At 41.5% G+C, this 25842-nt stretch overlaps 1 protein-coding gene and 1 long non-coding RNA gene across 2 annotated transcripts in view; one reads left to right on the forward strand and one right to left on the reverse strand.

Annotated features, from left to right (window-relative positions):
* The first annotated feature begins 1083 nt into the window (after positions 1-1083).
* The window catches only part of LOC141139783 (uncharacterized), a 42346-nt gene continuing 17587 nt past the window's right edge, over positions 1084-25842 (forward strand). The window contains exons 1-2 of the long non-coding RNA XR_012243803.1: positions 1084-1316; positions 4269-4330. This is a non-coding gene — a long non-coding RNA (uncharacterized lncRNA). The remainder of the gene's footprint in view (positions 1317-4268; positions 4331-25842) is intronic.
* BRAP (BRCA1 associated protein) overlaps positions 17327-25842 on the reverse strand; it is an 87585-nt gene continuing 79069 nt past the window's right edge. The window contains exon 12 of the mRNA XM_073626253.1: positions 17327-19682. Coding sequence (XP_073482354.1) covers positions 19334-19682 — 349 coding nt within the window. The 3' untranslated portion in view covers positions 17327-19333. The remainder of the gene's footprint in view (positions 19683-25842) is intronic.

Raw genomic sequence — 25842 nt, forward strand, 5'->3', positions numbered from 1 at the left:
AGTGCCAGTAGTGCTAACACCCACTCACGTACCATACACCTCCCTTACTAGTAGGGGTGAGCATCTTCACTGGTCTCACGATTCGATTCGATTATGATTATCTGGTAAACGATTCGATTCCGCGATGCATCACGATTACTGACGCGCTCCCACTTCCGCTTGGGCCGCCTAGGCGGCCCTTCCTCCCTGCAATCTTCTGGGACACATCACAGTTCCCAGAAGATTGCCCGGCTGTGCAGGACAGCGCAGTGAGACAGGCGCACCCAGCTGTGAAGCTGCAAGCTGTCACAGCCGGATGCCCACAGTAGTATTGCCAGCGCCGTGGACAGGCAGGGGAAAGAATGGAGGGTTTGGGTGGCCATGTCGCTGGATTGTGGGAAAGGTAAGTGTCTTTTTATTAAAAGTCAGAAGATACACTTTTTTTGTAGCTGCTGACTTTTAATAAACAAAAAATTTACTAGGCGGCCCCTCCCTGCCAGCGATCTTCTGGGTCCTAGAAGATTGACTGGCCAATGGCAGATTGCAGTGAGGCTCGTGCAGTCTGCGCCCGGCTGTGAAGCCATAAGCTGTCACGGGCGGGTGTCACTGTCCACAGAAGATATGATGGCGCCGAGGAGAGGGAGAGGAGTGACTTTTAATAAACTAAAAAATGGGCGGAACTCCACTTTACGTAGTGCACTAATCCGGTGCACTACAAGGTACAGGAATTCACACACACGGCTGCTGGGAGGTCAGGAGGGATTACAATCCACAACTGACAAACAGCCCTGTGAAGTTCCCTGTACTACTGTCTCTGTGATGACATTTCTCTGGGCTCCCTCGTTTGCACCTTCCAGCACACTAGGAGTTAACACAGTGGAATGTGCAAACTGGGGGGGGGGGGAGAAATAATGTCAGCACACAGCACGTGTAGGAGACAGTGTAAGTAGAATACAAACACATTTGTACTCTACATACAGCTGTTAAAATACCTGTGTGGTAAAAAATACAGAGTTATAATCCATTAAGTGCCCACTGCTATATGTGCTTTTTAAAATATATGCAGCTTCATACCTCGTTTTTTTTGGTCTGTGTATAAAACAGTATAAGCCGCTCATGTGACTGCTCAGTCCGGCCCACGTCTCTCCTCTCAGTCCACGTCTCTCTGTCTCTCCTGAGTTGGGAGTTCTCAGCCCCGCCCATCAACTGTAGCTATCAGATCAGAAGAGAGGTGGGCGGGGCTGACGTCAGGAGAGACAGAGAGGAAAGGGGCGGGCCGGACCAAGCAGTCACATGAGCGCCGGGATATACAGTTATATACACAGACTAAAAACAAGGTATGAAGCTACATATATTTAAAAAAAAAAACACATACAGCAATCACTACTGAATGGATTACTATTGCATTCAATAGCAAAAGCCATTTTTACAAAAAACGCTCAGAGCATACTTCTGGGAGGGGCGGGGCAAGTCGGGATGACATCACACCCGACATCGATTTTTCGGGGTGCTTGCCGCATTGGGGACCCCTGAATCGCGATGCATCGATGCAGCGATTAAATTCCACACCCCTACTTACTAGTATAGTATCTGAAAGGATGAATATCTTTGATCTGATCAGATCTATACTAGCGTCCCCAGTAGTTTAGGGTTCCCAAAAACGCAGCGTTAGCGGAATCAGCCCAGATACCTGCTAGCACCTGCGTTTAGCCCCTCCGCCCAGCACACCCAAGTGCAGTATCAATCGATCACTGTCACTTACGAAACACAACACACATAACTGCAGCGTTCGCAGTCAGGCCTGATCCCTGCGAATTCTAACAGTTTTTTTGGTAGCGATTGAAGCAGTCGCTGACAATCAGGTGCTCTTTTTGCCTGTGAGTCGCACTAGTTGTACCAATAAATTTAGAGGCCAAAATATCCAAAAAGAGGTACACTAGTGAAGAGGCCTACACGTTGCTGAGCATGACAGATGAGAGTGAAGGGGAAGCCACCTCACTGGCATATTCAGGCTCAGTATACGAACCAGTAGACAGCAGCGGCACCCTGACAGATAGCTAAGGTCAGGCGTAACTGACCCTGTTCGTCTGTTGTTGAGGTGCAAGAACCACAGGGCTCTCGTATGGAGCAAAAAGCCAGTACTAGTGCCGCTCATCCTTCTGGTGAACTGGTAAGCACCAGCAGCCTAGTACACCCTGGTCATACATCCAGCACTGCAGTATCATGTGGTGATGTGGCAAGTCCCATAAGTGCAGTTAAAGCTGGTGCGGTGGATAGCAAAAGTAGTGTCCTGCAGCCACCAAGAAGACAAAGACAAGCCCGTCGAGCCCATAGTGCCCTTCCTGCAGAATATGCCAACCCTGATTGGGAGCCCACCACTTCTGCAGCACCCGTACTTCCCCCATTCACTGGCCAACCCGGAATTCAGGTGGAAACGGTCGATTTTACGTCACTTGATTTTTATTTACTGTTTTTCACGGAGGATCTCTATAGATCTATTGTGGACCAAAGCAATTTGTATGCTGGTCAATTCATCGCCGCTAATCCCCAGTTGACCCTTGCCAGAGATTGGAAACCTATTACGGTTTCCAAATTTGAGACTTTCCTGGGCCTATCCCACCTCGTGGGCATAACTAAAAAAAGTGAGTTGCAGTCATAGTGGTCCACTGACCTAATTCACCATATGCCCGTGTTCTCTGCTGCCATGACCAGGACACAATACGAGCAGATCTTGTGGTTCATGCATTTTAATGACAATGAACTCTGTCGTCCTCGGGGTAACCCTGGATACGATCGGCTCCACAAAATTCAGCCCCTCTTAAACCACTTCAACCAACAGTTTGCAGCTGATCAAGTTGTCTGCGTTGATGAGTCCCTGATTAAATTTTCTGGGAGCTTGTCTTTCAAACAGTATCTCCCCAGCAAGCGAGGCAGATACGGGGTCAAGATGTATAAGCTCTGTGACAGGGCAACAGGCTATACATATAATTTTATGGTTTACGAGGGAAAAGATAGTCACGTGGAGCCTGAGAACTGCCCAGACTACATAGGGAGCACTGGCAAGATTGTTTGAGACTTGGTGTCACCCTTATTCGGAAAGGGGTACCACTTGTACGTGGACAATTATTATACAAGCGTGTCACTTTTTAGTCACTTGTTTAATCATGGAATTGGCGCATGTGGCACTGCGTGATCTAATCCCCTGCGCTTCCCCCAACGGCTTGTAAAATCCCAACTTAGATGGGGGGGGGGAGGAGCCTGCTTAAAGTGTAATAATTTGCTCGCAGTAAAGAGGGATAATTGGAATGTTTTCATTCTATCCTCACTTCACGCAGATACGACAGTCCAAATTCCAACGGCCACTAGTGTTGTTGAGAAACGCCTCTGTGTCCACGAATACAACCTTAATTTGGAAGGGGTGGACCTCAACGACCAGTTGATGGTGCCATACTTAATTGCCCGTAAGGCCAGATGCTGGTACAAAAAAGTAAACCAAAAAATATGTGAGAAATGGGATTTTAAAGGTACCCCTGATATAGGAAAAAACACTATCAACTAAAAATATACCAAATATTTATTAATGCAGTTTTACAAAAAAATGCGGTAAAATGTGAGAACAGTTTTACATTCACAGTCAAAGGTATACATCCTCAACCTAATATTGACAATGAAGGAACTGTGGTCACAAAGGGTTCAGGACATAACCACGTCCACAAAATTTCAACATGGTACAAAAAAGTGTCCGTATACCTATTTTAATTGGCTCTACTGAACTCTTATGTGCTATATAAAGCGCAGGAACGAATTAGATCCTTCCTTAAATTCCAGGAAGAAATCGTCACAGCCCTTCTGTCTCCAACTTCCCAATGCAAATGCAGTGAGCCAGCTGCATGAGAGGCATTTTCCATATGTCCTCTCTGGTACCCCTACCCAATGACCACCCCAAAGAAGATGTTGTGTCTGTGGAAAACATGGATATAGGCATGACACCCGCTATTATTGTGCCTCCTGTCCTAGCCAACCTGGTCTCTGCATCGGTGAATGTTTACAATGCTACCACACATTAGTGATGTATTAGCGTAAGGTACAGCACAGCACAGTCTCGGGTACACTTTTAAAGGGTCTCCAAAGATGCCATTGCATTTTGGGGGACCCGAACCTGAAAGTTAAAAATAATACTGCAATGTTTTATTGTTACTATGTTTTATCATGTTTGCTTTTCAGGTATGTAATTATTTTATACTTTAGTGTTTACTGTGTTCTATTGTTAACCATTATGTTCTTTTCAGGTACGCCATTCAGCTGTAGCACTGATTTCTTTATCTTGACAACAACAGCGTTTGCTCCCACGGTACGTAAATCAGCGACACTAGCGCTGTAGGAGGTGATTTCACCACCACAGTTAAAAAAATAAAAACAAAAAAAGGTGCATGTATGCCCATCATTAGAAGTGGGTGGATGCAGTCCGGTATTCTAATGGTGGGCAGACCCACCGATCAATCTCTTTTTTTCGTTCAGCCCACAGGCTGCATAAAAAAAAGAACATTACAATATATGCCCAACAAGGACCAGCAATGTACTGGTATGTTGCTGGACTTTGAGTGGTTATACCAGAGTGATGCCTGTAGGTTTAGGTATAATCTTGGTATCATTCTTTTCATCCAGCGGTCGGCTTTTATGTAAAAGCAATCCTAGCGGCTAATTAGCCGCTAGACTGCTTTTGCAAGCAGTGGGAGGTAACATCTCCCCCCCCGCCATCTTTCATGTTTTTCTCGGGCTCTCCTGTCCCACCGGGGCGCCGGTGGTACCGCCAGCTGACCAGACTAGGACCGCTCCAATCATCTCTATGGCCTAAGAAACCAGAAGCTACGAGCATTTCATGACTTTGGTTTTGCCAGATATAAACAGCACCATCGGGAAAGCATCTTATCACACCGATCTTGGTGTGGTCAGATGCTTTGAGGGCAGAGGAGAGATCTAGAGTCTAATAGACCCCAATTTTTTTTAAAAAGCGTACCTGTCACTACCTATTGCTAATATAGGGGATATTTGCATTCCCTGCGATAATAAAAATGATTAAAAAAAAAAAAGAAAAGCACCCCTGTCCCTCTGTGCTAGCGCACGAAGGCGAACGCAAGCGTCAGTCTCATGTCATATGTAAAGAGCAATTGCACAATGCATGGGAGGTATTACCGCTAACGTCAGATCGAGGGCAGTAAATTTAGCAGTAGACCTCCTCTGTAAATCTAAAGTGGTAACCTTTGTATGTAGTTTGTCGCCGCTGCACGGTTGTATGCAATTTTAAAGCATGTCGTGTTTGGTATCTATGTACTCGGCGTAAGATCTTTTATAACATATTTATTTAAACATTTTGGAAATATAGTGTGTTTTAGTGCATTAGAATTAAAAAAAGTGTTTTCTTTTTTTCAAAAAAATTACGTTTGAAAAATTGCAACACCCACCATTTTAATCTGTAGGGCCTTTGCCTTAAAAAATATATATATGATGTTTGGGGGTTCAAAGTAATTTTCTAGCAAAAAAAAAAAATTTTGTCATGTAAATAAAAAAGTGTCAGAAAGGGCTTTGTGGGTGATGTGTGGCATAAGCTTCTAATGTTGTGAATAAAATACCAGGACAGTTCAACCCCTCCCCCCCCCCCAAAAATGACCGCTTTTTGGAAAGTAGACACCCCAAGCTATTTGCTGATAGGCATGTTGAGTCCATGTAATATTTTATATTTTGCCACAAGTTTCGGGAAAATAATAATAATTTTTTTTTTTAACACAAAGTTGTCAAAAGTTTATCCCTATTGTGGTGTCACCAGTTTGGTATTGCTCACATATGACATGGCTAGATGTGAAATTACACCCCAAAATACATTCTGCTGCTTCTCCTGAGTACGGGGATATCACATGTGGGACTTTTTGGGAGCCTAGCCGTGTATAGGACCTTGAAAACCAAATTACCGCCTTCAGGATTTCTAAGGGCATAAAATGGTGATTTCCTCACTACTTATCACAGTTTCGGAGGCCATGAAATGCCAAGATAGCACAACACCCCACCCCCCCACCCCCCAAATGACCCCATTTTGGAAAGTAGACACCCCAAGGTATTTTCTAAGAGGCATGGTGAGTGTTTTGCAGCTCTCATTTGTTTTGTTTTTGAAAATGAAGAAAGAAAATACATTTTGTTTTCCTTTTTCAATTTTCAAAACTTTGTGACAAAAAGCAAGATCTGAAAAATACTCAACATGTCTCACAGCAAATAAATTGGGTTGTCTACTTTCCAAAATGGGGTAATTTAAGGGGGGGTGTACTATCTTGACATTTCAGGGCCTCCGAAACTGTGATAGGTAGTGAGGAAGTGAAATCACTATTTTAAGCCCTTAGAAATCCTGAAGGCGGTGATTGGTTTTCGGGGGCCTGTACATGGCTAGGTTCCCAAAAAGTCTCTCACGTGTGGTATCCCTGTACTCAGGAGAAGCAGCAAAATGTATTTTGAGGTATAATTTCACATCTAGCCATGGCATGTTTGAGCAATATATCATTTAGTGACAACTTTGTGTAAATTAAATTTATTTTCTAATTTTTCAATCACTTGTGACAAAAAAAAATAAAATATTCAATGTGCTCAACATGCCTCTCAGCAAATTCCTTGGTGTGTCTACTTTACAAAATGGGGTAATTTGGGGGGGTTTTGTTTGGCAGTCAAACTAAAAGCTGCGTAAATTCCTGAAAATGTACTCAAGTTTGTAGACGGTATAACTTTTGCGCAAACCAATAAATATACGCTTATTGGATTTTTTTTTTACCAAAACATGTGGCTGAATGCATTTTGTCCTAAATGTATGACTAAAATTGAGTTTATTGTATTTTTTTTTTATATAACAAAAAAGTAGAATACATTATTTTTTTTTCAAAATTTTCAGTCTTTTTTCATTTATATCGCAAAAATAAAAACTTGCTGAGGTGATCAAATATCACCAAAAGAAAGCTCTATTTGTGGGGAAAAAAAGGACACAAATTTCATTTGGGTACATCATTGCATGACCGCGCAATTACCAGTTAAATCAGCACAGTGCCAAATTGTAAAAAGTGCTCTGGTCAGGAAGGGGGTAAAAGTGGTTAGTGTTCAACCAAAATTTGGTCCTGAAAGACAAGATCCTGTTGATTGTTCATTGTCCTAGTCTAGTTAGTTGAAGTTTGACAAACAGAAATTGCAGCAATAGCTGTTTGCAGGGCTGGACCCACAAGAATAAAGAGCGTTTAAAGGCAACTTAAAATCTCTGTCTGCAGAAACCTTAACAGAAGGAACAATTTCTATAGGCAAAGTACATTGTTTATTTAAGACTGAGGCGGAAGGGTCTACTACTGGAACAGTCCTCTTTATAGTGACATTTTTTTATAACTGGATATAGTTCAGCAATGATTCTTGGAGTGGTAACTTTTTTTTTTCAGGAAAAACCAAATTCGTCAAATTTCCTGCTCTATAAAAACCACCCAAACAAAAAAAAAAAAAGATTTTTTTGATTTTTATCAAATTTATTTAAAAAAAATGCTTTGGAGTAAAAATATATCTAAAAGATAGTCTTCTATTTAAAATACATTAATAATTTAGTTTATTTAGCATGAAATGGAGCTTAGTTATGAAGCATGAGGCTGTATATTCTGCAATATTTACATTTCTGAGATAACATGTACTGCATTGATGCATTCACACAATGTCACAGTAACCATGAGATAAAACAAAGTTCAGGAATATTTCTTTATCCCGTTACATAGTAGGTGAGGTTGAAAAAAGACATAAGTCCATCAAGTCCAACCTATGTGTGTGATTTTATGTCAGTATTACATTGTATAACCCTGTATGTTGTGGTCGTTCAGGTGCTTATCTAATAGTTTTTTTTAAACCATTGATGCTCCCCGCTGAAACCACCGCCTGTTGAAGGGAATTCCACATCCTTGCTGCTCTTACAGTAAAGAGCCCTCTACGCAGTTTAAGGTTAAACCTCTTTTCTTCTAATGTTAATGAGTGGCCACGTATCTTATTAAACTCCCTTCCGTGGAAAAGATTTATCCCTATTGTGGTGTCACCAGTTTGGTATTTGTAAACTGAAATCATATCCCCTCTCAAGCGTCTCTTCTCCAGAGAGAATAAATTCAGTGCTCGTAACCTTTCCTCATAACTAAGATCCTCCAGTCCCTTTATTAGTTTTGTTGCCCTTCTCTGTACTCGCTCCATTTCTTCACATCCTTCCTGAGGACTGGTGCCCAGAACTGGACAGCATACTCCAGGTGAGGCTGGACCAGAGTCTTGTAGAGTGGGAGAATTATCGCTTTATCTCTTGAGTTAATCCCCTTTTTAATGCATGCCAATATTCTGTTTGCTTTGTTAGCAGCAGCCTTGCATTACATGCCATTGCTGAGTCTATCATCTACTAGGGCCCCCAGGTCCTTTTTCATCCTTAATTCCCCCAGAGGTTCTCCCCCCAGTGAGTAGATTGCATTCATATTTTTGCCACCCAAATGCATTATTAAACATTTTTCCACATTAAACCTCATTTACCATGTAGTTGCCCACCCCATTAATTTGTTCAGATCTACTTGCAGGGTTTCCACATCCTTCGGAGAAGTTATTGCCCTGCTTAGCTTAGTATCGTCCGCAAATACAGAGATTGAACTGTTTACCCCATCCTCCAGGTCAGTTATGAATAAATTAAATAGTATTGGTCCCAGGACAGAACCTGGGGGACCCCACTTTTCACCCCTGACCATCCAAGTACTCCCCATTGATCACTACCCTCTGAACTCGCCCTTGTAGCCAGTTTGTAATCCATGTATCCAATCTCACCCTACAGTCCATGCCAACAGACCTTACTTTGTACAGTAAACTGTTATGGGGAACTGTGTCAAATGCTTTTGCAAAATCCAGATAAACCACGTCTACAGGCCTTCCTTTATCTAGATGGCAGCTCACCTTCTCATAGAAGGTTAATAGATTGGTTTGGCAAGAGCAATTCATGAATCCATGCTGATTACTGCTAACGATACCATTTTCATTACTAAAATCTTGTATATAGTCCCTTATCATCCCCTTCATAAGCTTGCATACTATTGATGTTAGGCTAACTGGTCTGTAATTCCCAGTGATGTATTGTGGCCCTTTTTTAAATATTGGTGCTGCTACATTGGCTTTTCTCCAATCAGCTGGTACCATTCCAGTCAGTAGACTGTTAGTAATAATTAGGAAGAATGGTCTTGCAATTATTTGACTGGGTTTCCTAACGACCCTTGGGTGCAAGACATCTGGTCCCGGTGACTTATTAATGTTACGTTTTTCAAGTCTATTCCTAATTCTGTCCTCTGTTAGCCATGAAGGTGCTTCCTGTGATGTGTCATGAGGAAAAATACAGCAGTTTTGGTTACTGAAGCCCCCCGATTCCCTAGTAAAGACTGAGAAGAATAAATTCAATACCTTTGCCATCTCACCATCCTTTGTAACCAGATTCCCTTCCTCATTCTTTATGGTGCCAATATGGTCTGTCCCCTCTTTTACTGTTTATATACTTAACCACTTCAGCCCCAGAAGATTTGGCTGCTGAATGACCAGGCCATTTTTTGCGATTCGGCACTGCGTCGCTTTAACTGACAATTGCGTGATCGTGCGAAGCTGCACCCAAACAAAATTGACGCCCTTTCTTTTTTCCCCACAAATAGAGCTTTCTTTTGGTGGTATTTGATTGCCTCTGCCGTTTTTATTTTTTGCGCTATAAATAAAAAAAAGCGACAATTTTGAAAAAAACGCAATATTTTTTACGTTTTGCTATAATAAATATCCCCCAAAAATATATAGAAAAAAATAATTTTTCCTCAGTTTAGGCCAATATATATTCTTCTACATATTTTTGGTAAAAATAATAGTTTCATGGCATTTTAATTATTAATTTTTTTTTTTACTAGTAATGGCGGCGATCTGCGATTTTATGGCGGAACATCGGACAATTTTGACACATTTTTGGGACCATTGGCATTTATACAGCGATCAGTGCTATAAAAATATATTGATTACTGTGTAAATGACACTTCTCTACAGACATTTCTCTACAGGTGAAGAATGGGAGCTGAAGCCATCTTTTACCCATTCTAATTATACTCATGCAACAGGGAGCCAATCCGGTCTGTCTTGCACCAGTCTATCCTCATGCTGACCTGACTGATACAGTTTTTTTGGGGGGGGGGGGGGGCATTTGAGCAATACTATTTTCATTGTTTTGGGCACTACTAAATCTATTACCTTTTGTACCACCACCCCCTCCATTGAGAATGCAAGCTATACGAGCAGGGCCCTCCTGTCCCTTCTGTATAGAACTGTACTGTAATTGTGCTGTCCCCCCTCTACATTGTAAAGCGCTGCGTAAACTGTTGGCGCTATATAAATTGTTAATATTAATAATTACTGTAAAAATGTCTCTGGCAGGGAAGGGGTTAACACTAGGGGGCGATCAAGGGGTTTAATTGTGTTCCCTGGGAGGTGATTCTAACTGAAGGGGGAGGGGACTGACCAGAGGAAGATCGTGGTTCCTAGCTAATAGGAACACACAATGTGTCACTCCTCTCAGAACAGAACACGGATTTGTGTGTTTACACACACACACTTACGTGTTCTATCCCTCGTGTTCGTAATTGCTCATGGCCATTGGTCATCGCGACCGTCAGCTACGAGCATCGACACAGCGGGCGCATGCCTGCTATCCCCCGAGCCGACGTATAGCTACGACAGGTTTGCGGGATCGCGCCGACCTGCCACAGTATAATGACGGTGGCTGGTGGGCAAGCAGTCAAAGATTATTTTTTTGCTCTCCTGTGTCTTTCGCGTTCTATTGTAGCCACCCTAATTGCACTCTTACATTTCTTGTTGCATTCTTTGTAAAGTTTGAATGCTGATGATCCCTCAGCCTTGTATTTTTTAAAGGCTTTCTCCTTTGCTTTTATATGCATTTTTACATTGGAGTTAAGCCACCCAGGACTTTTGTTCACCCTATTAAATCTATTTTCCAGTGGAATGCACTGGCTAATGCCCTTATTTAAAATGCTCTTAAAAGGGGTTGTAAACCCTCATGTTTTTCACCTTAATGCATCCTATGCATTAAGGTGAAAAAACACCTGGCAGTGACCAACCCCCCAGCCCCCCGTTTTACTTACCTGAGCCCCGTATTTCTGTTGGCGGAGATGCGCTCTCCCTCTCTCCACAAGGTCCCGGCTCTTGATTGGATAGATTAATAGCAGCGCAGCCATTGGCTCCCGCTGCTGTGAATCAAATCCAATGACGCGTGCGCCGGGGGGTGGGGCAGAGTCCGGCATTTGGGTCTATGGACGCAAATGCTGGACTCGGGAACGTACCCGCAAGGTAACCCCTCGGGAGAGCGCTTCTCCTAGGGGGTTATCTGATGTGGGAAGGAGCCGCGAAAGCTGCCAGGGGACCCCAGAAGATGAGGGTTGGGGCCACTCCGTGCAAAACGAGCTACACAGTGGAGGTAAGTATGACATGTTTGTTATTAAAAAAAAACAACACAAAACAAAAAAACAAAAACAAAACCTTACAATCACTTTAAAGCAAAAAAATCTCTCCTTCGTGTTCTTTGTTCCTAAGATTTTATCCCAATATCTTCTAGAAAGGTTCGTGGTTTAGGGAAGTTGGCTCTTTTGAAATTAATTGTCTTTGTATTCCCCTTATGTTTCTGATTTATACTGAAGCCAATTGACCTGTTACCGCTGTTTCCTAAATTGCCCCGTAATTTCCCCTTGTTGCTCCACATGCGTGATCAGGTCTGTATTGTTGGTAATCAGTAGGTCTAGTAACGCTTTGTTTCTAGTTGGCGCGTCTATCATCTGACCCATGAAATTGTCCTGCAAGACATTTAGGAACTGGCGAGCCTTAGACGAATGCGCGGTTCCTTCCGCCCAGTCTATGTCTGGAGAATTAAAATCCCCCATGATGACACTTCCCATCCTTGCCGTTAATCCAAATTGTGATAGGAGGTCCGTCTCCGTCTCCCCCTCCTCCCCCAGGTTAGGGGGCCTATAGCATACTCCCAGTATTACTTTCCCCTTAGTTTCCTCCCTTTGGAGCTCTACCCATAAGGATTCCACCTCCTCCCTTAATGATGTCATCTCTCACATTCACTTGTACATTATTCTTGATTTACAGGCATAGCCCTCCCCCTTTTATATCCTCTCTATCTCTGCGATAAAGGGAATACTCTTGAATGGTTGCCAGCCAATTATGAGAACTGTTGAACCAAGTCTCTGAAATGCCCACAAAATCTAAATCCTCCTCGTACAACAGTATCTTTAGTTCTCCCATCATGTCCGCCAGGCTCCTGGCATTAGTGAACATGCCACGTAGTTTAGACCGGTCACATACTGTCTTCTTATTGGGTGTTCTGAGGTTGCAAATGGGACTTGTTATTATACTTACCTCGGGTTTATGTACTTTAGGCAACCTACCACTAATGCCCCCAATTCTACCCTCTGGAATATGTTCCGCGCTGATTATCTCTACCTCTGGACCCTCTCCCCCATCGCCTAGTTTAAAAACCCCTCTAACTTGTCGGTTATCTTCACTCCCAGCACATCTGCACCCTTCTATAGAACCGACTAAGAAGTCAATCCAGTTCTTCAGGAACCCAAACCCCTCAGCCACTTGTTTACTTCCCTAATCTCCCTCTGACTTTCTGGTGTGGCTCGAGGTACCGGTAGTAATTCTGAGGTCCTTTTCCTCAATTTAGCTCCTAAGTCCCTAAAATCGTTCTTTAGGACACTCCATCTTCCATTGACTTTGTCATTGGTGCGAACGTGCACCATGACAGCCGGGTCTTTCCCAGCCCCTCCCAGTAATCTGTCCACCAGATCCGTTGTTTTGCAAATCTATGTACACTACAAACTGTAAGATTGAATTGGTTTTTATATTGCTGTTTTACCAACCTGACAGATTATTCTACATAGGAAATCTTAATTTTGTTTGCAAATATTAAAGTAGAACTAAAGACAAAATGTTCTTTTCATTTTAGATAAAGTAAGGGAGCGTTGTAACCAGTCAGATTTTTTATTTTTTTTTGCCATCTGTGTCACATTGAGATTTCCCTTCACTTCCTGTCCCATAGCCAAACAGGAAGTGAGAGGAAATGCCTGCAAATGAGGGGAATTCCTTGACGACCCTCAGGTCACCAGAACTAGTGTCCCCATTGGAGGAATTTCCCTCTCACAGAGTAGGGAGCAGAAATAAGATAAGGATGCCTGGAGAAGAATACACAGCAATCCAGGTGTTGATTGTCCTGTAGTGAAGTCCTCATGGCAAAAGGGTGAGAGGAAGTGCCTGAGTGCCTTATAAGGCCTCTGGATGCAAGTGGTGGTAATAATTTGACCTGTGGTGTGATGTAATACCTAGTCATCATCCTGAGACTAAGCTCTGAAGGGTGGAAAATTTACTGCAAAGTTTGAAAGTTTAAAAGTTTAAACACTCAGTAAGTGAATGAAGTCAAACAATTCCCATTGTCCTAAAAGCTATGTACAAAAAAAAGTTAAATATATATATTTTTTTCTTACATCATACTTTAACACACAACATTGGCATCGTGTATCAAATTTTCATCATCTAAATAAACTAAAATTCTTTAGTTCATGAAAGGAAACCTACAAACTGTTGTAACTAAAGAAATTGCACTTGGAGAAGTGGTCAAAAATTTCAGATGTCAGACACTGTTGAGCACAGTGCCGTACCATCCATGTGTGCAGGGTGTTCACTGCACACGGGTCTCGAGGGTGGGCTACTGTGACCCACACTGCACACATGGATGATTGTGCCTGGTTGACAGTCGAGGATGATCGATACGGCGGGGGGACAGTTGCAAGCACTGATCTCCCTGCATGGCTTTTCAGCCGACAGCTGCTTCTGCTCTTTTTCCCGCTGCTGTCAGCTGAAACACCATACAGAGAGATTGGTGCTTGCAACTGTCTCATTTGCCACACCAATCATCTCCGACTGTTCTCCTCCTCCAGCCCTACTCGTCCCCCTGCAGATGGCTTCCCTCCTCTCCCGCTGGCTGCTGTGGGGGGGGGGTGTCAGGATGGATAGCGGAGGAAGGGGTCAGTAAATGCGTCATTTACCAGCCCCTTACTTTTCTGAATTGGATACAGTGACCGATCGCTCCAGTGTCCTTTGATAACTGAGCAGTTACATAGTCCATAAAGTCCAACCTATGTTTGTGATTATATGTCAGTATTACATTGTATATCCCTGTATGTTGTGGTCGTTCAGGTGCTTATCTAATAGTTGTTTTGAAACCATCAATGCTCCCCCCGCTGAGACCACCGCCTGTGGAAGGGAATTCCACATCTTTGCCACTCTTACAGTAAAGAACCCTCTACATAGTTTAAGGTTAAACCTCTTTTCTTCTAATTTTAACGAGTGGCCACATGTCTTGTTAAACTCCCTTCCACGAAAAAGTTTTATCCCTATTGTGGGGTCACCAGTATGGTGAAAAAAGTATGAAATCATATCCCCTCTCAAGCATCTCTTCTCCAGAGAGAATAAGTTCAGTGCTCGCAACCTTCTTTCATAATTAAACAGACCCTTTATTAGCTTTGTATCAAATAACTTCTAGTGCGCTACTTTCATTGAAAATAAACAAATAAACTCAATAAACAAATAAAAGTGAATGTATATTGTGCATCCTCGGTGATTAAAATCCTGGAAAGAATCAAAAGGTCCCAAAACAGTCAATCAGTGCAGATTGCTGTGCGTGAAATCCTTCCTTCAGTGGATGTGAAACATCTCCTTGACCAAAGCAAGAATGGCAGAACGGGGGACGGGGGCGCTTACCGGATAAGATGGACCCCTATTATTGAGGTCTTATGAGCCCACAAATCCCAGATCAGACAAGCTGGAACAGCTGATTTGGTCAGAGGTTAGCAGTCCGTCTCCCGTCCTTCACAAGCACTGGAAGTACAGCAGAACCGTCAATACTTCCGTGGGATCCTTGCTATGTAGGGGAGATTAAACACACGGGGGATCCTCCATAGTGTAGTAGTGAAGTTTCTTTATTAAAGGATGTATTACGTAGCTGACATCAAAGGTTGAGCAGAAAGTTTAAGCAAACGAACAGCACAGTCGCGATGAAGCCGGCCAGCTGATTGTGTGGTGACGTCAGGTCTCGTGTCTCCTGTCCAACGCGGCGTTTCTCCGTAAGAGGCTTCTGCTGGGATCAGCTGTTCCAGCTTGTCTGATCCGGGATTTGTGGGCTCGTAAGACCCCCGTAATAGGGGTCCAGCTTATCCGGTAAGCGCCCCCCCCACCCCTTCCCCCCCGTTCTGACGTTCTTGCTTTGGTCAAGGAGATGTTTCACATCCACTGAAGGAAGGATTTCACGCACGGCAATCTGCACCGATTGACTGTTTGATTCTTTCCAGAATTTTAATCACCAAGGATGCACAATATACATTCACTTTTATTTGTTTATTTTCAATGAAAGTAGCGCACTAGAAGTTATTTGAAACATTTACTGGAACTAGATATTCAAGTTTTTTTTCTGGTTGCAGCACTTCTATTAAGGTACACGTAAATGTAATTTTTACTAAGGTACACACAAATGTAATTTTCACATACCACTATTGATTTGCGGGGATAGCGCATATTGTTTTTTGGATTGAATACCTTTATTAGCTTTGTTGCCCTTCTTTGTACTCGCTCCATTTCCAGTACATCCTTCCTGAGGATTCCTGAGCAAACTGTGTTTAATCTGCTTCGGTTTATGAACAGCCGACTCTGCCTCCTGTTCATTCATCTTCAGTGCTGAGGCTGCTGAGAAAGGGACTGGGGAATCTGTCCTCGGTCCCTTTCTCGGTCTCAAAAGGGAGATGTCAGGTGCCTGTTTAGACTCCTGACATCTCACCAAAGCCCACCAACAGGGCTAATAAAAAAAAATGCAATAAATATAAAAAAATTTAATTGAAAAAAATAAAATAAAAACTATGGCCACCATTCCCCCTGCCCTACCAACACTGTCCAACCCCCTCCCCTTCCATAAAGCATTCTGAAAATGGGGAAAAAAAATGAAAATTGTAAAAAAAAAAACAAAAAAACTCATTGAGAACAAAAAAAAAAAACCATACAAAAATAAAATTGCCCCATATACCCCCCTTCCCCAGAAACACTGAAAAAATGTTACAAAACAGAAAAAAAAAAAAAAAAAATTGTACAAAAAAATAAAATAAAAACAAAAAAATGACTGACACTGTCCACTACCCCCCTCAATCATTGCTGCCTGCCTCCTTATCCTGCTGCACCAGGCCCCTGTGTGCATTCCTGCCCCCCCCCCCCCAGGTTTCGCCCTCCTACTGGCTGCTGCTGGGGCTACCTGTTATGATGGAGAGCGTGGAAGAGGCTGGTAAATGACACATTGTCTTAATGAATAGTCAGTGATTGGTACCGATCACAACTTTTTTTCTTCAATCATAGCTGAAGCATAGTACACTGTGTTTACAACGCTTCTATTTACCAATGAACTGGAAGATTTGTACAGAGCTATTCCTGTTCATGCATACTTTTCAGCTGGGGCTGCAGAGAAAGGGACTGGTGAATCTGTCCTTAGTCCCTTTCTCGGTCTCAAAAGTGAGACATCAGGGGTCTGTTTAGACCCCTGATATTTTACCAAAGACCCCCAACGGGGTCCTAAAAAAATTTGTAAAAAATAATAGATTTAAAAAAAATACATACAATAAAATAGTAAAGAATAAAACAAAAATAAAAGACGACTAAACACCAGTGGCAGAACTACCAGGGTCCCAAAGTTTGCACTTGTGACTGGGCCCTGGCGTTCCACCACCGTGGGGGGGGGGTGGGGGGGGTGGACCTCAAGACGGTAGGAAGGTGGCCCACTGGGGGACTGTAATAAAGGGTCCCATGATGGTAGTAAAGGGCCCCGGTTGGGGGGTCCTTCATGGTTTCTTTCCCCAGGGCCCTGAAGGTTCTAGTTACACCTCTGTATGTAATTAATATGTTCCATGTAAGGGCATGGTCCAACCAACATTCAGCTACTTCAGGCCACAAGTGAGGCTAAAATCATTTCAGTGAAGAATGAGAATTATTGATGAACATGGCAGACAGGTGCTGCCAGGACTCCTTAACACTAGTGATCAAGCTTGAAAAGACTGAATAGAATTATAACTCTATTGGCATCCATGTGCATTTTAAATGTGTATGTAGCAATTTTTCATCTTTTTACAGTCAGACCTTTTGTAAGCAGTGGTGAAAATGTATATAGACATGGAATCAGCAACCAAACTCAATATTGGTTTATAAATTAGGAACTAGTTTATTCTTTGCATCAGGAAAAAAACCATCAAGAGCAAATTTAAATATAAGAAACTAAGATAAAACCCAAAGAGTATACATGCAGACATTCTGTACAAGTGACAGAAAAACTCAATAGGCAACTTAAAATGTTCTTTTACAAATAAATACAATTAGACAGGAAGGCAGCACCTCTAGGAGTTATTCAGATTTACTTATATATTGTACAACACATTTCAATTTTACTATTACAACTGCCATATTATAGGCCTAATGTTAGAGAACCTACAGAGGGCCCTTGTAACTAAAAGGGACAATTGTGGGAGGACACTTCTATAAGCCATCTGAAACATCAGCTGAATTTATTCCAGATTTTTACCTTGTTGGATTGTAACATGCCAGCTATTGTTTGCTGTCAATACAGTCACACGATGCAAACCTATTGACTGTGTTGAGTGAAAATTGTGTTACAACAAGAACATTATGCGTGCCAAAGAATAATGTGCAACAGCATAGGATTACTGCAAAATTGTTTCAGCCAAACTCCACAAAAAAGTCCAAATTAAAAACTACTTATGCCTCAAGACTGTTCGTAATATATAATGGAACAAGGGTGTGAAAAATAGGCTTAGGCAGCATCTTGCTTTTTCTAGTCTTGAGAGAAAAAAAAAAACAAAAAACAAGTAGCCATTACACACAATGCAGTTCTATACAAAGTTGAACCCTCACAATCTGGGATTTTCCCTCTGTTGTGGTGTCAGTTTGTTGAATTATAACTCTCAATGTACAAGACTAGCAGCAAAAACAAAAACCACGTATAATATACCTATACTGTATATTAATCCTGAGCTGCAACAATAGCTAGCCTTGAAAGTTACAACAACATACAAAGCTGAGGATATGTTTCTAGTTGTTTTAAATGGTGCGTCCAAAACACAGACAGATAGAAATAACTTTTAATTTTGCATAATAATGACCGAGAATTGCATTTTGTCAGGTCTTCTGCCTTAAATCCACAAAACGGTTTTCTCTGCTTTGCAAATTCTGCTTTTGGCAACATGTACATTATGAGATGGAGTTCTGTAACATGTACATTATAAGATGGAGCGTTGTATATGGATAAAGTATCCATACTACTCTTGCCATTCCCAGCACTGATGTATTTGAATTGCTACTTTAGTAAACTGTATGGTTCAAGTTTAATTTTCAATTCAGACCAAATTCTGTCTGAAAATGTCTTGAGCCAACGTATTTACAGTTACTCATTTCATAACTCCTCTCTCCCCTATTTAATAAGGCAACATGCAGTGTGCAAAGTGCAGTAATGCATAGCAACCAATCAGAAATCATATTTTATTGTTCAAACTGTTGCGAACCAATAAATACTTAGATCTGTCTGTCTGCTATTAGTTTCTGCGTATTGATTTCACCTTTATTAAGTAAAACAATTTGTTTTCCATGAAATACCATTCATATCTTGTAAACTGCAAAATTGTAATTTTGTACTGAAAATATAATTAGCAGATTTTTAACATTGCTGTTCTCTGTGTTTATTGAAGCTAAAAGATATCATACATATTTTAGCATCTCCATTCCTTTTTAACATATAAGTTACATTATGTCTTTATGGCATTGTTTATACCATATTAACATCACCCTCTTTCAGAAGGGAAGAGATTACAGTGAAACAGAAGTTCAATAAGCACGACTTTAAAATAAGTCATGGAAATCGGAAGATTGAAGCGTTTTTTATAACAGAGTACATAAGGCAGGAGGCTTAACAGCTTATTTAAAATAGAAAGCATTACTGTTGATATCTTTCATCATTTTGTACCAGAAACTATATTAGAAATGTGCTATAAATAAAGGACTCTGGTTTTCTCATATGCCAGCAATCAAGCTGGTGGGATTTTTTTGGGTGACATTCCTTTATCCCATTCCAAACGGAAAACAGACGACCCAAAGAGATATGTGTGAAAATATAGAATCAAAATAACGCCCATTGCTATTTGCCTCTTTTTCCACGCCCCTTTCGTGATTTGCCTGATGTCTGAGGTGAACTAGATGATGCCACAGCTATGTTGATCTGACCATCTTGAATCTCCTGCCGAGCATCTTCTGGCATTTGGTTTATTTTTCTCTGAGCTTCCAAGTAGAACATGACATCTCGTAGTTGTTCCTGCATTTCCACAATCTGAAGATCTTTCTGCTCACCAACTTCTTTTCGCATATTCTCCTCCTCTCTCAGTTTGGTTTGGAGCAATGCCTGGTTGGCTCTGAGGCACTTGTTCATTTCCTGTTCTTCCTTCAACTCATTGGATAGCTTAGACAACTTTGTGTTTAGCTGGGTACACCTTAGAAACAAACAGAACAAACAAATATCAACAGGTTGCATAAAAACTTGCCATAGTTTATATCAAGAAAGATGAATTAAATACATAAATATACATGGACATTAAAGCGGTAGTAAACCCTGTGTTTTCTTTTTTTTTCCTGGAACCTGCAAGGTAAAGCCATACTGTGCTAGTATGCATTGCATGCTAGCACATTATGTGAAACTTACCTTAGGACGAAGCCCTCTGAGCTGTCACCGCCGACAAGGCTTCCATCTTCACCCATCTTCCTTCCGGGTTCGCGTACTCCGGTTCTGTGACTGGCTGGAGCTACATGCATGCCAGAGCCGCCATTCACAGCTCAGGGCTCTGAAGGAATGGCCAGGGTGGTATGTACAGTACAGCAAATATCGCGTAAATGGTGCACATTTAGGAGATATTTACAGTATCTATACCTATAAGGCTTACCTTATAGGTAGGTACTTTATATAGGTACAAATTATGCATGGGAGTTTACTCCCACTTTAAAGAGATCAAAAGTTATGTATTTGTAGTCATTGTCAGCTGTTTCAGATAGTATACATTGTATGGGCTTGGGTACATGCGAAACAGAAGCTTGTGGCTTTAAAAAGGAGGAGTCCAGTCAAAGCTCGTTTGGCTGGGCTTCTCCTATGGATCACAGGAATGCAATTCGTTTTGCACTCCTGTGACCCGTTTTCAGCAGAGAGCGGACTGAAATGTGTGTGTCTATTATATTATATATATATATATACATACAGCACAGTTTATAGTGTGTGTGTATATATATATATATATATATATATATATATATACATACACACACACCACAGTTTAGTGTGTGCATATATATATATATATATATATATATATATATATATATATATACACATACATACATACACACATATACACATATACACATATACATACACACACACAGCACAGTTTGTAGACTCTCTAACACACAGAGTGAATAATATACACTGATTTGGGTTATTTTTACCACAGAAAAGCAGCAGAATACCTTATGACCTCCTTAAGTCCTGAAGAAGTACTATTCATTTGCAAGATTTTATAACAAACAGAGAAAAACGTGTTTGTGTTTTTGTTCCTAATTTTTTGGTGTGTTTTTAGTTTTATATAGCAAAAAAACAGTACCGATTAAATACCACCAAAAGAAAGCTCTATTTGTCTCAAATTGTTGCTTGTCATTTAAAGTGACAGTGCTGAAAATGGCCTGGGCAGGAAGGACGTGAAAACGTTTAGTATTGAGAGAGGTTAAGGGGAAGACTGAAGCACAGAACTTTTGCACATGTTTTATATGCTAAATAGTTCAAATATAGTGGCAGAGTCAATATGTTTGCAAAGAAAGGGTTGTTTCAAAGTTGAGAGTAAAGTTTTCATGGGGTCCTTGAGAAGAATAGTTTTGGTGATGAGGCCCAGCAAAAACAGGAAGAAGAACATAGGACTTACAAAAAGGTTAGAGTTATAGGCGTCCACTAACTATGGCATATATATTTGAAAATTGATCACTCCTGATGTACTGGCGGCCATAAGATGCCAGGATAGTACAAATACCCCCCAAATAGAAAGTAGATAGTTCAACGTATCTATTAAAAGGCATGGTGCATTTTCACCATGGTTCACTAGTTGTTAAAGACACCAGTGGCTGTCGGCGTTAAATTACAGCACGTTTTTAATATTAAAATACTACATCACTTCAAGAAATATCGCATGTGGTATTTTAGTAGCATTTTTAGTAAACTGCAAAAAACATTTTGAAAAACATGAGTCTTTTTACCGCTGATCTTAAAGCCATAGATGCTGTTTTGTGAATCAAGGCCACTGAATGGCAGCACTGGTCTGGTGATATTGTCCTGCTGTGGCAGTGATCAGAGACATTGGCTGGCAGCACTGACATTCAGTAATATCAGAGCAACCAGCCATTGTTTATGATCTCCAACACAGCAATGCGATGTCACCACGGTGGCAGTATGTAACAGAAGAATGCTTTCAAAAATTATTTGTGGCAGTGATAGGTACCCCCTCTGCATTAGTGCTCAGTGTAATCTTACCTGAGCACTCTCTCCAGTGTCACTGACTCTTTCTAAAATGACGTAGGGCCAGGACTGTGGTTTTACTGTCTGGCAGAGCCTACTCCATCTGACAGTAACATTTCAGTGCAAAATGCTAGGTGCTGGAGTGCAGATGGTGCTCTAGTGCCTGGTACATTGGTCTTTCTGTGTACTAGTTCTGCGGCCCACTGCACAAGGACAATGCGGGACAGAGTCCAGAATTAGGAACACTTTGCAACTAAGCCAGTGCCAGGAAGCTGGCTGGTACGTAGTACTGTCACATTCAGGCACACAAAAAAGGTCTGCTGAGAATTGTGATCTACTTTCCCAGCTTCTTACTAACATGTTTTTAAAGAGAAGTATGTATTTTTTTTTTCAGATTCATACTTACCTCGGTGGAAGCAGCATCTGTCCCCCGGCGCCTCTGCACTGAGAGCCGAGTGATCGAACACCGCCGATGGCTCGGTTCTCACATCTCCCTGAGCAGAGAGCGGCTGACTGTCAGTCAGCAGCTCTCCGCTCTGCTCCTCCTCGCTCACTGGAGCACTGAGCTGTGGGGGGCGGGGAGCGGCCATCTCAGGCTCTCAGTGGCTTGCTGAGAGGCTGAGACGGGTGTCAGTGCAGGCACCTGGTGGGTCCAGACTCCCATTGTCGGGATGATGCGGTGCCTGGGCTGATTTCTGTGATGTCAGCAGAGAGCGGACTTCAGTCAGTGTATAATATATATATATATATATATATATATATACATATATATATACAGTCCCTGACAAAAGTCTTGTCGCTTCTCTATTTTGTAGAAACTCCTGCTATTAACCTGACTTTTAATTAATTAATTGGTGTTAGAAATAGCTCATATGAAAAGCTAAAGCCCTCCCAAATGATGTTTAATGCACTGAAATTAGTTTCACTGAAAAAAGATTTATCATTTAAACAAGGCAGACAGGTCAAATTTTGGCAAGACAAAAGTTTTGTCGCCTATACAGAAATTGAACAACTTTACTGAAAATCCAAAAATATGTCAGCAAATTAAGTAGTGGTGCTGTGAGATCCAAATTTAATATCTTGTATGACTTCCATACAAGGACAGCATTCATGCGGTTTGGCAAGGATTCATACAATTTATTGATGAAGTCATCAGGAATAGCAAAAAAAACAGTCTTGAATGCCTCCCAGAGTTCATCAATATTCTTTGGTTTCGTCTTCCATGCTTCATCATTCATCCTACACCACATATGCTCAATGATGTTCATGTCTGGTGACTGGGCTGGCCAATCCTGGAGCATCTTGATCTTCTTTGCCTTAAGGAACTTTGATGTGGAGATGGAAGTATGCGATGGAGCACCATCCTGCTGCAAAATTTGGCCTTTTTTATGGTTGGGAATATAAGATGTAGCTAAGATTTCTTGGTATTTTAGACTATTGATGTTGCCTTCCACCCTGCTGATCCCTCGCACACCCCCATACTGGATGTAACCCCAGACCATGATTTTGCCTCCAAACTTCACTGTTTTCTGGGTAAAATCTCAGCTCCATGCGGGTTCCAGTAGGTCTCCTGCAATATTTGCTGTGACTGTGGTGTAATTCAACAGAAGATTCATCTGAAAAATCCACCTTCTGCCACTTTTCTAGTGTCCATCCTTTTAGCAGGCTGTGGCCCTTGGCAAATGCCACACGGTTTTTCAATTGTCTTTTGTTTAGTGCTGGCTTATGGGCACTGATTCAACCATGGAGGCCATTTCGAGACAGAATCCGACAAACTGTTCTGGTTGACACAGGGACTTCAGGTGACCAGATCTTGTGGAGCTCTGCTGCAGTGGAAAATGGGCTGGCCTTGGATTTTCGAGCCAACAAACGGTCCTCTCGAGCAGTTGTCTTGCGGGGTCGGCCTGACCTGGCCTTGTCCAAAACGTCTCCAGTGTCTTCAAATCATTTTTTTATCCTCTGAACTTGACGCTGAGACACATTGAAGGTGTCTGCCACATCAGCAGTAGATCTGGTCTTCAGCCTCTTGATAATCAACACTTTAGTCTCCGGGTGAATCTTAGGCATGTTTGCAGAGGTCTAGTTGCAGTTGAGAAGGTCTAGTGTACTGGTGTTCTTTTTATACACACCTGAGACCTAATTGATCCATTATTAGTCACAGGTGAAGCTCATATAACAAGGCGACAACACTTATGTCTTGGCAAAAATTGACTCAATGGGCTTTACCAAGCTGTGAATATTAGAATACTTTTTGTCAGTTTCGTTTTGCACTGAAACATTATTACAAAAGCTGTTGGGATTAAAATGACCCATTTTTTGTAACAAAATCTTGATTAGAAATATATTTTAGTGGCACTTCAGGTCAATTTGTACTTGTACACAAGCGACAAGACTTTTGTCAGGGACTGTATATATATACATACACACACACATATATATATATATATATATATATATATATATATATATATATATATATATATATATATATATATATATATATATTATTTTTTTTTTTTAGGCCTTTATTGAAAACCGTTTCTATAATGGAAAAACGTCTAAACGCAGCTTGACGCTTTTTGTTTTGCGTTTTTCGTTTTTAAAGCTCGTTTTTACTGCTCCTGGAAGCACAGGCTTCCCTTAGGGCTCATGCACACAGGATGTTTTTATAGCTGCTGTTAGGGGCATTTGACACTTTTTTTTTTTTTAACTGCCTCTAAAGGCCTCTCCATGTTAGCCTTTGTGTCTATGCACACAATATAATAATATAAATAAAAGGTGATTAGTCCTGATGTACTGATTGCCCGTCTCATTTGTGGAAAAACCCACAAAATGATCCCAATTTAGAAAGCAAACACTCCAAGGTAATAATGAGTCTTTTCAAAATGTAATTTATAACACACAAAGACATACTCTAAATTATACCCCAAATCACATTCTGCTACGCCTCTTAAGTATGGGGATACCACATGTCTGAGACTTTCACAGCCTAGCCACACAGAGGGGCCTAAAATTCAAGGAGCACCTTCAGGCTAAGGGCCCTAATTTATGGATCTAGTTTCCTGACTACCCATCACATTTTTGGAGGCCCTGAAGCACTAGGACAGTGGAAACACCCATAAAACAGTGACATGCGGTGAGGTCAGTGGCTGGTGAGGCACTGGCTAGTATCAGAGCCAGACACACACAGGTTACATACTTACAAGTTACATATTCGAACCTCATTAGCTACCAACAGTCCTGATTTTTTTTAAAACAAGTCCTTATGTTGGTTAAATTAGTAAACTATGAGAAAATGTGGAATGAAAATGAAATGTATTTTTTTTTTTTTTTAACACAAAGTAGTCAATTTAATAAGATATTATTCACAAACAGCATGGGCATACTTAGAATTACAACCCAAAACACATTCTGCTATTCTTTCGGAGTATGACGATACCACATATGTGAGACTTTCAGTGCCTGGACTGATTATGTAGCAGACATTGTATCTTGTGTATCTCACCAATCAACCAATTGTATCAAACCCAATGTACTCTAATGGTCGCCTCTATACGAGTGATCGGGGAATATAGATTAGAGTAGCGTCACCTATAGCTCCAGTTCCTATATGCTACGCAAGCCTAGCCTACGAGTATGTGGCTGCCCCCACAGCGCGGTTCCAGCGAATAGGAAAACAGTTCCGACAGCCTTTGAGGCTGTCGTTTTCTAATGCTCAATGAGCTACAATGGTGCTGTTGAGCGCTGTGGTAGTTCTTTGATTTTTCTAGTCCGTGTAAAATTGTCTGTGCGTACGATGGATGGGCAGGCAGCTTACTCTGACAGTCTGCAGGAGACCTGCATTGCATTAGCCAACTGCTGATCATGGGTGCAATGCTTTCCAGGCTCCGTTTAACTGCAAAAAAATGTGCATTTATTCTTTTTTTTGTTAAAAGGTGAACTTATCCTTTAAACAAACTGAAACCCATGTGAACAAGGCTTTCTAGACTCCTTAAGGCTTTGCCTATCTTGTGACATTTTTGTTTTCTGGACAGCAAAGTTACACCAAAGCTAAACCCACCTATTTAACGGTACACACGAGCTTTGGTCTCTGAAGAGTG

This window comes from Aquarana catesbeiana, linkage group LG01 (assembly GCF_042186555.1).
Source record: "Aquarana catesbeiana isolate 2022-GZ linkage group LG01, ASM4218655v1, whole genome shotgun sequence".
Taxonomy (NCBI): Eukaryota; Metazoa; Chordata; class Amphibia; order Anura; family Ranidae; genus Aquarana; species Aquarana catesbeiana.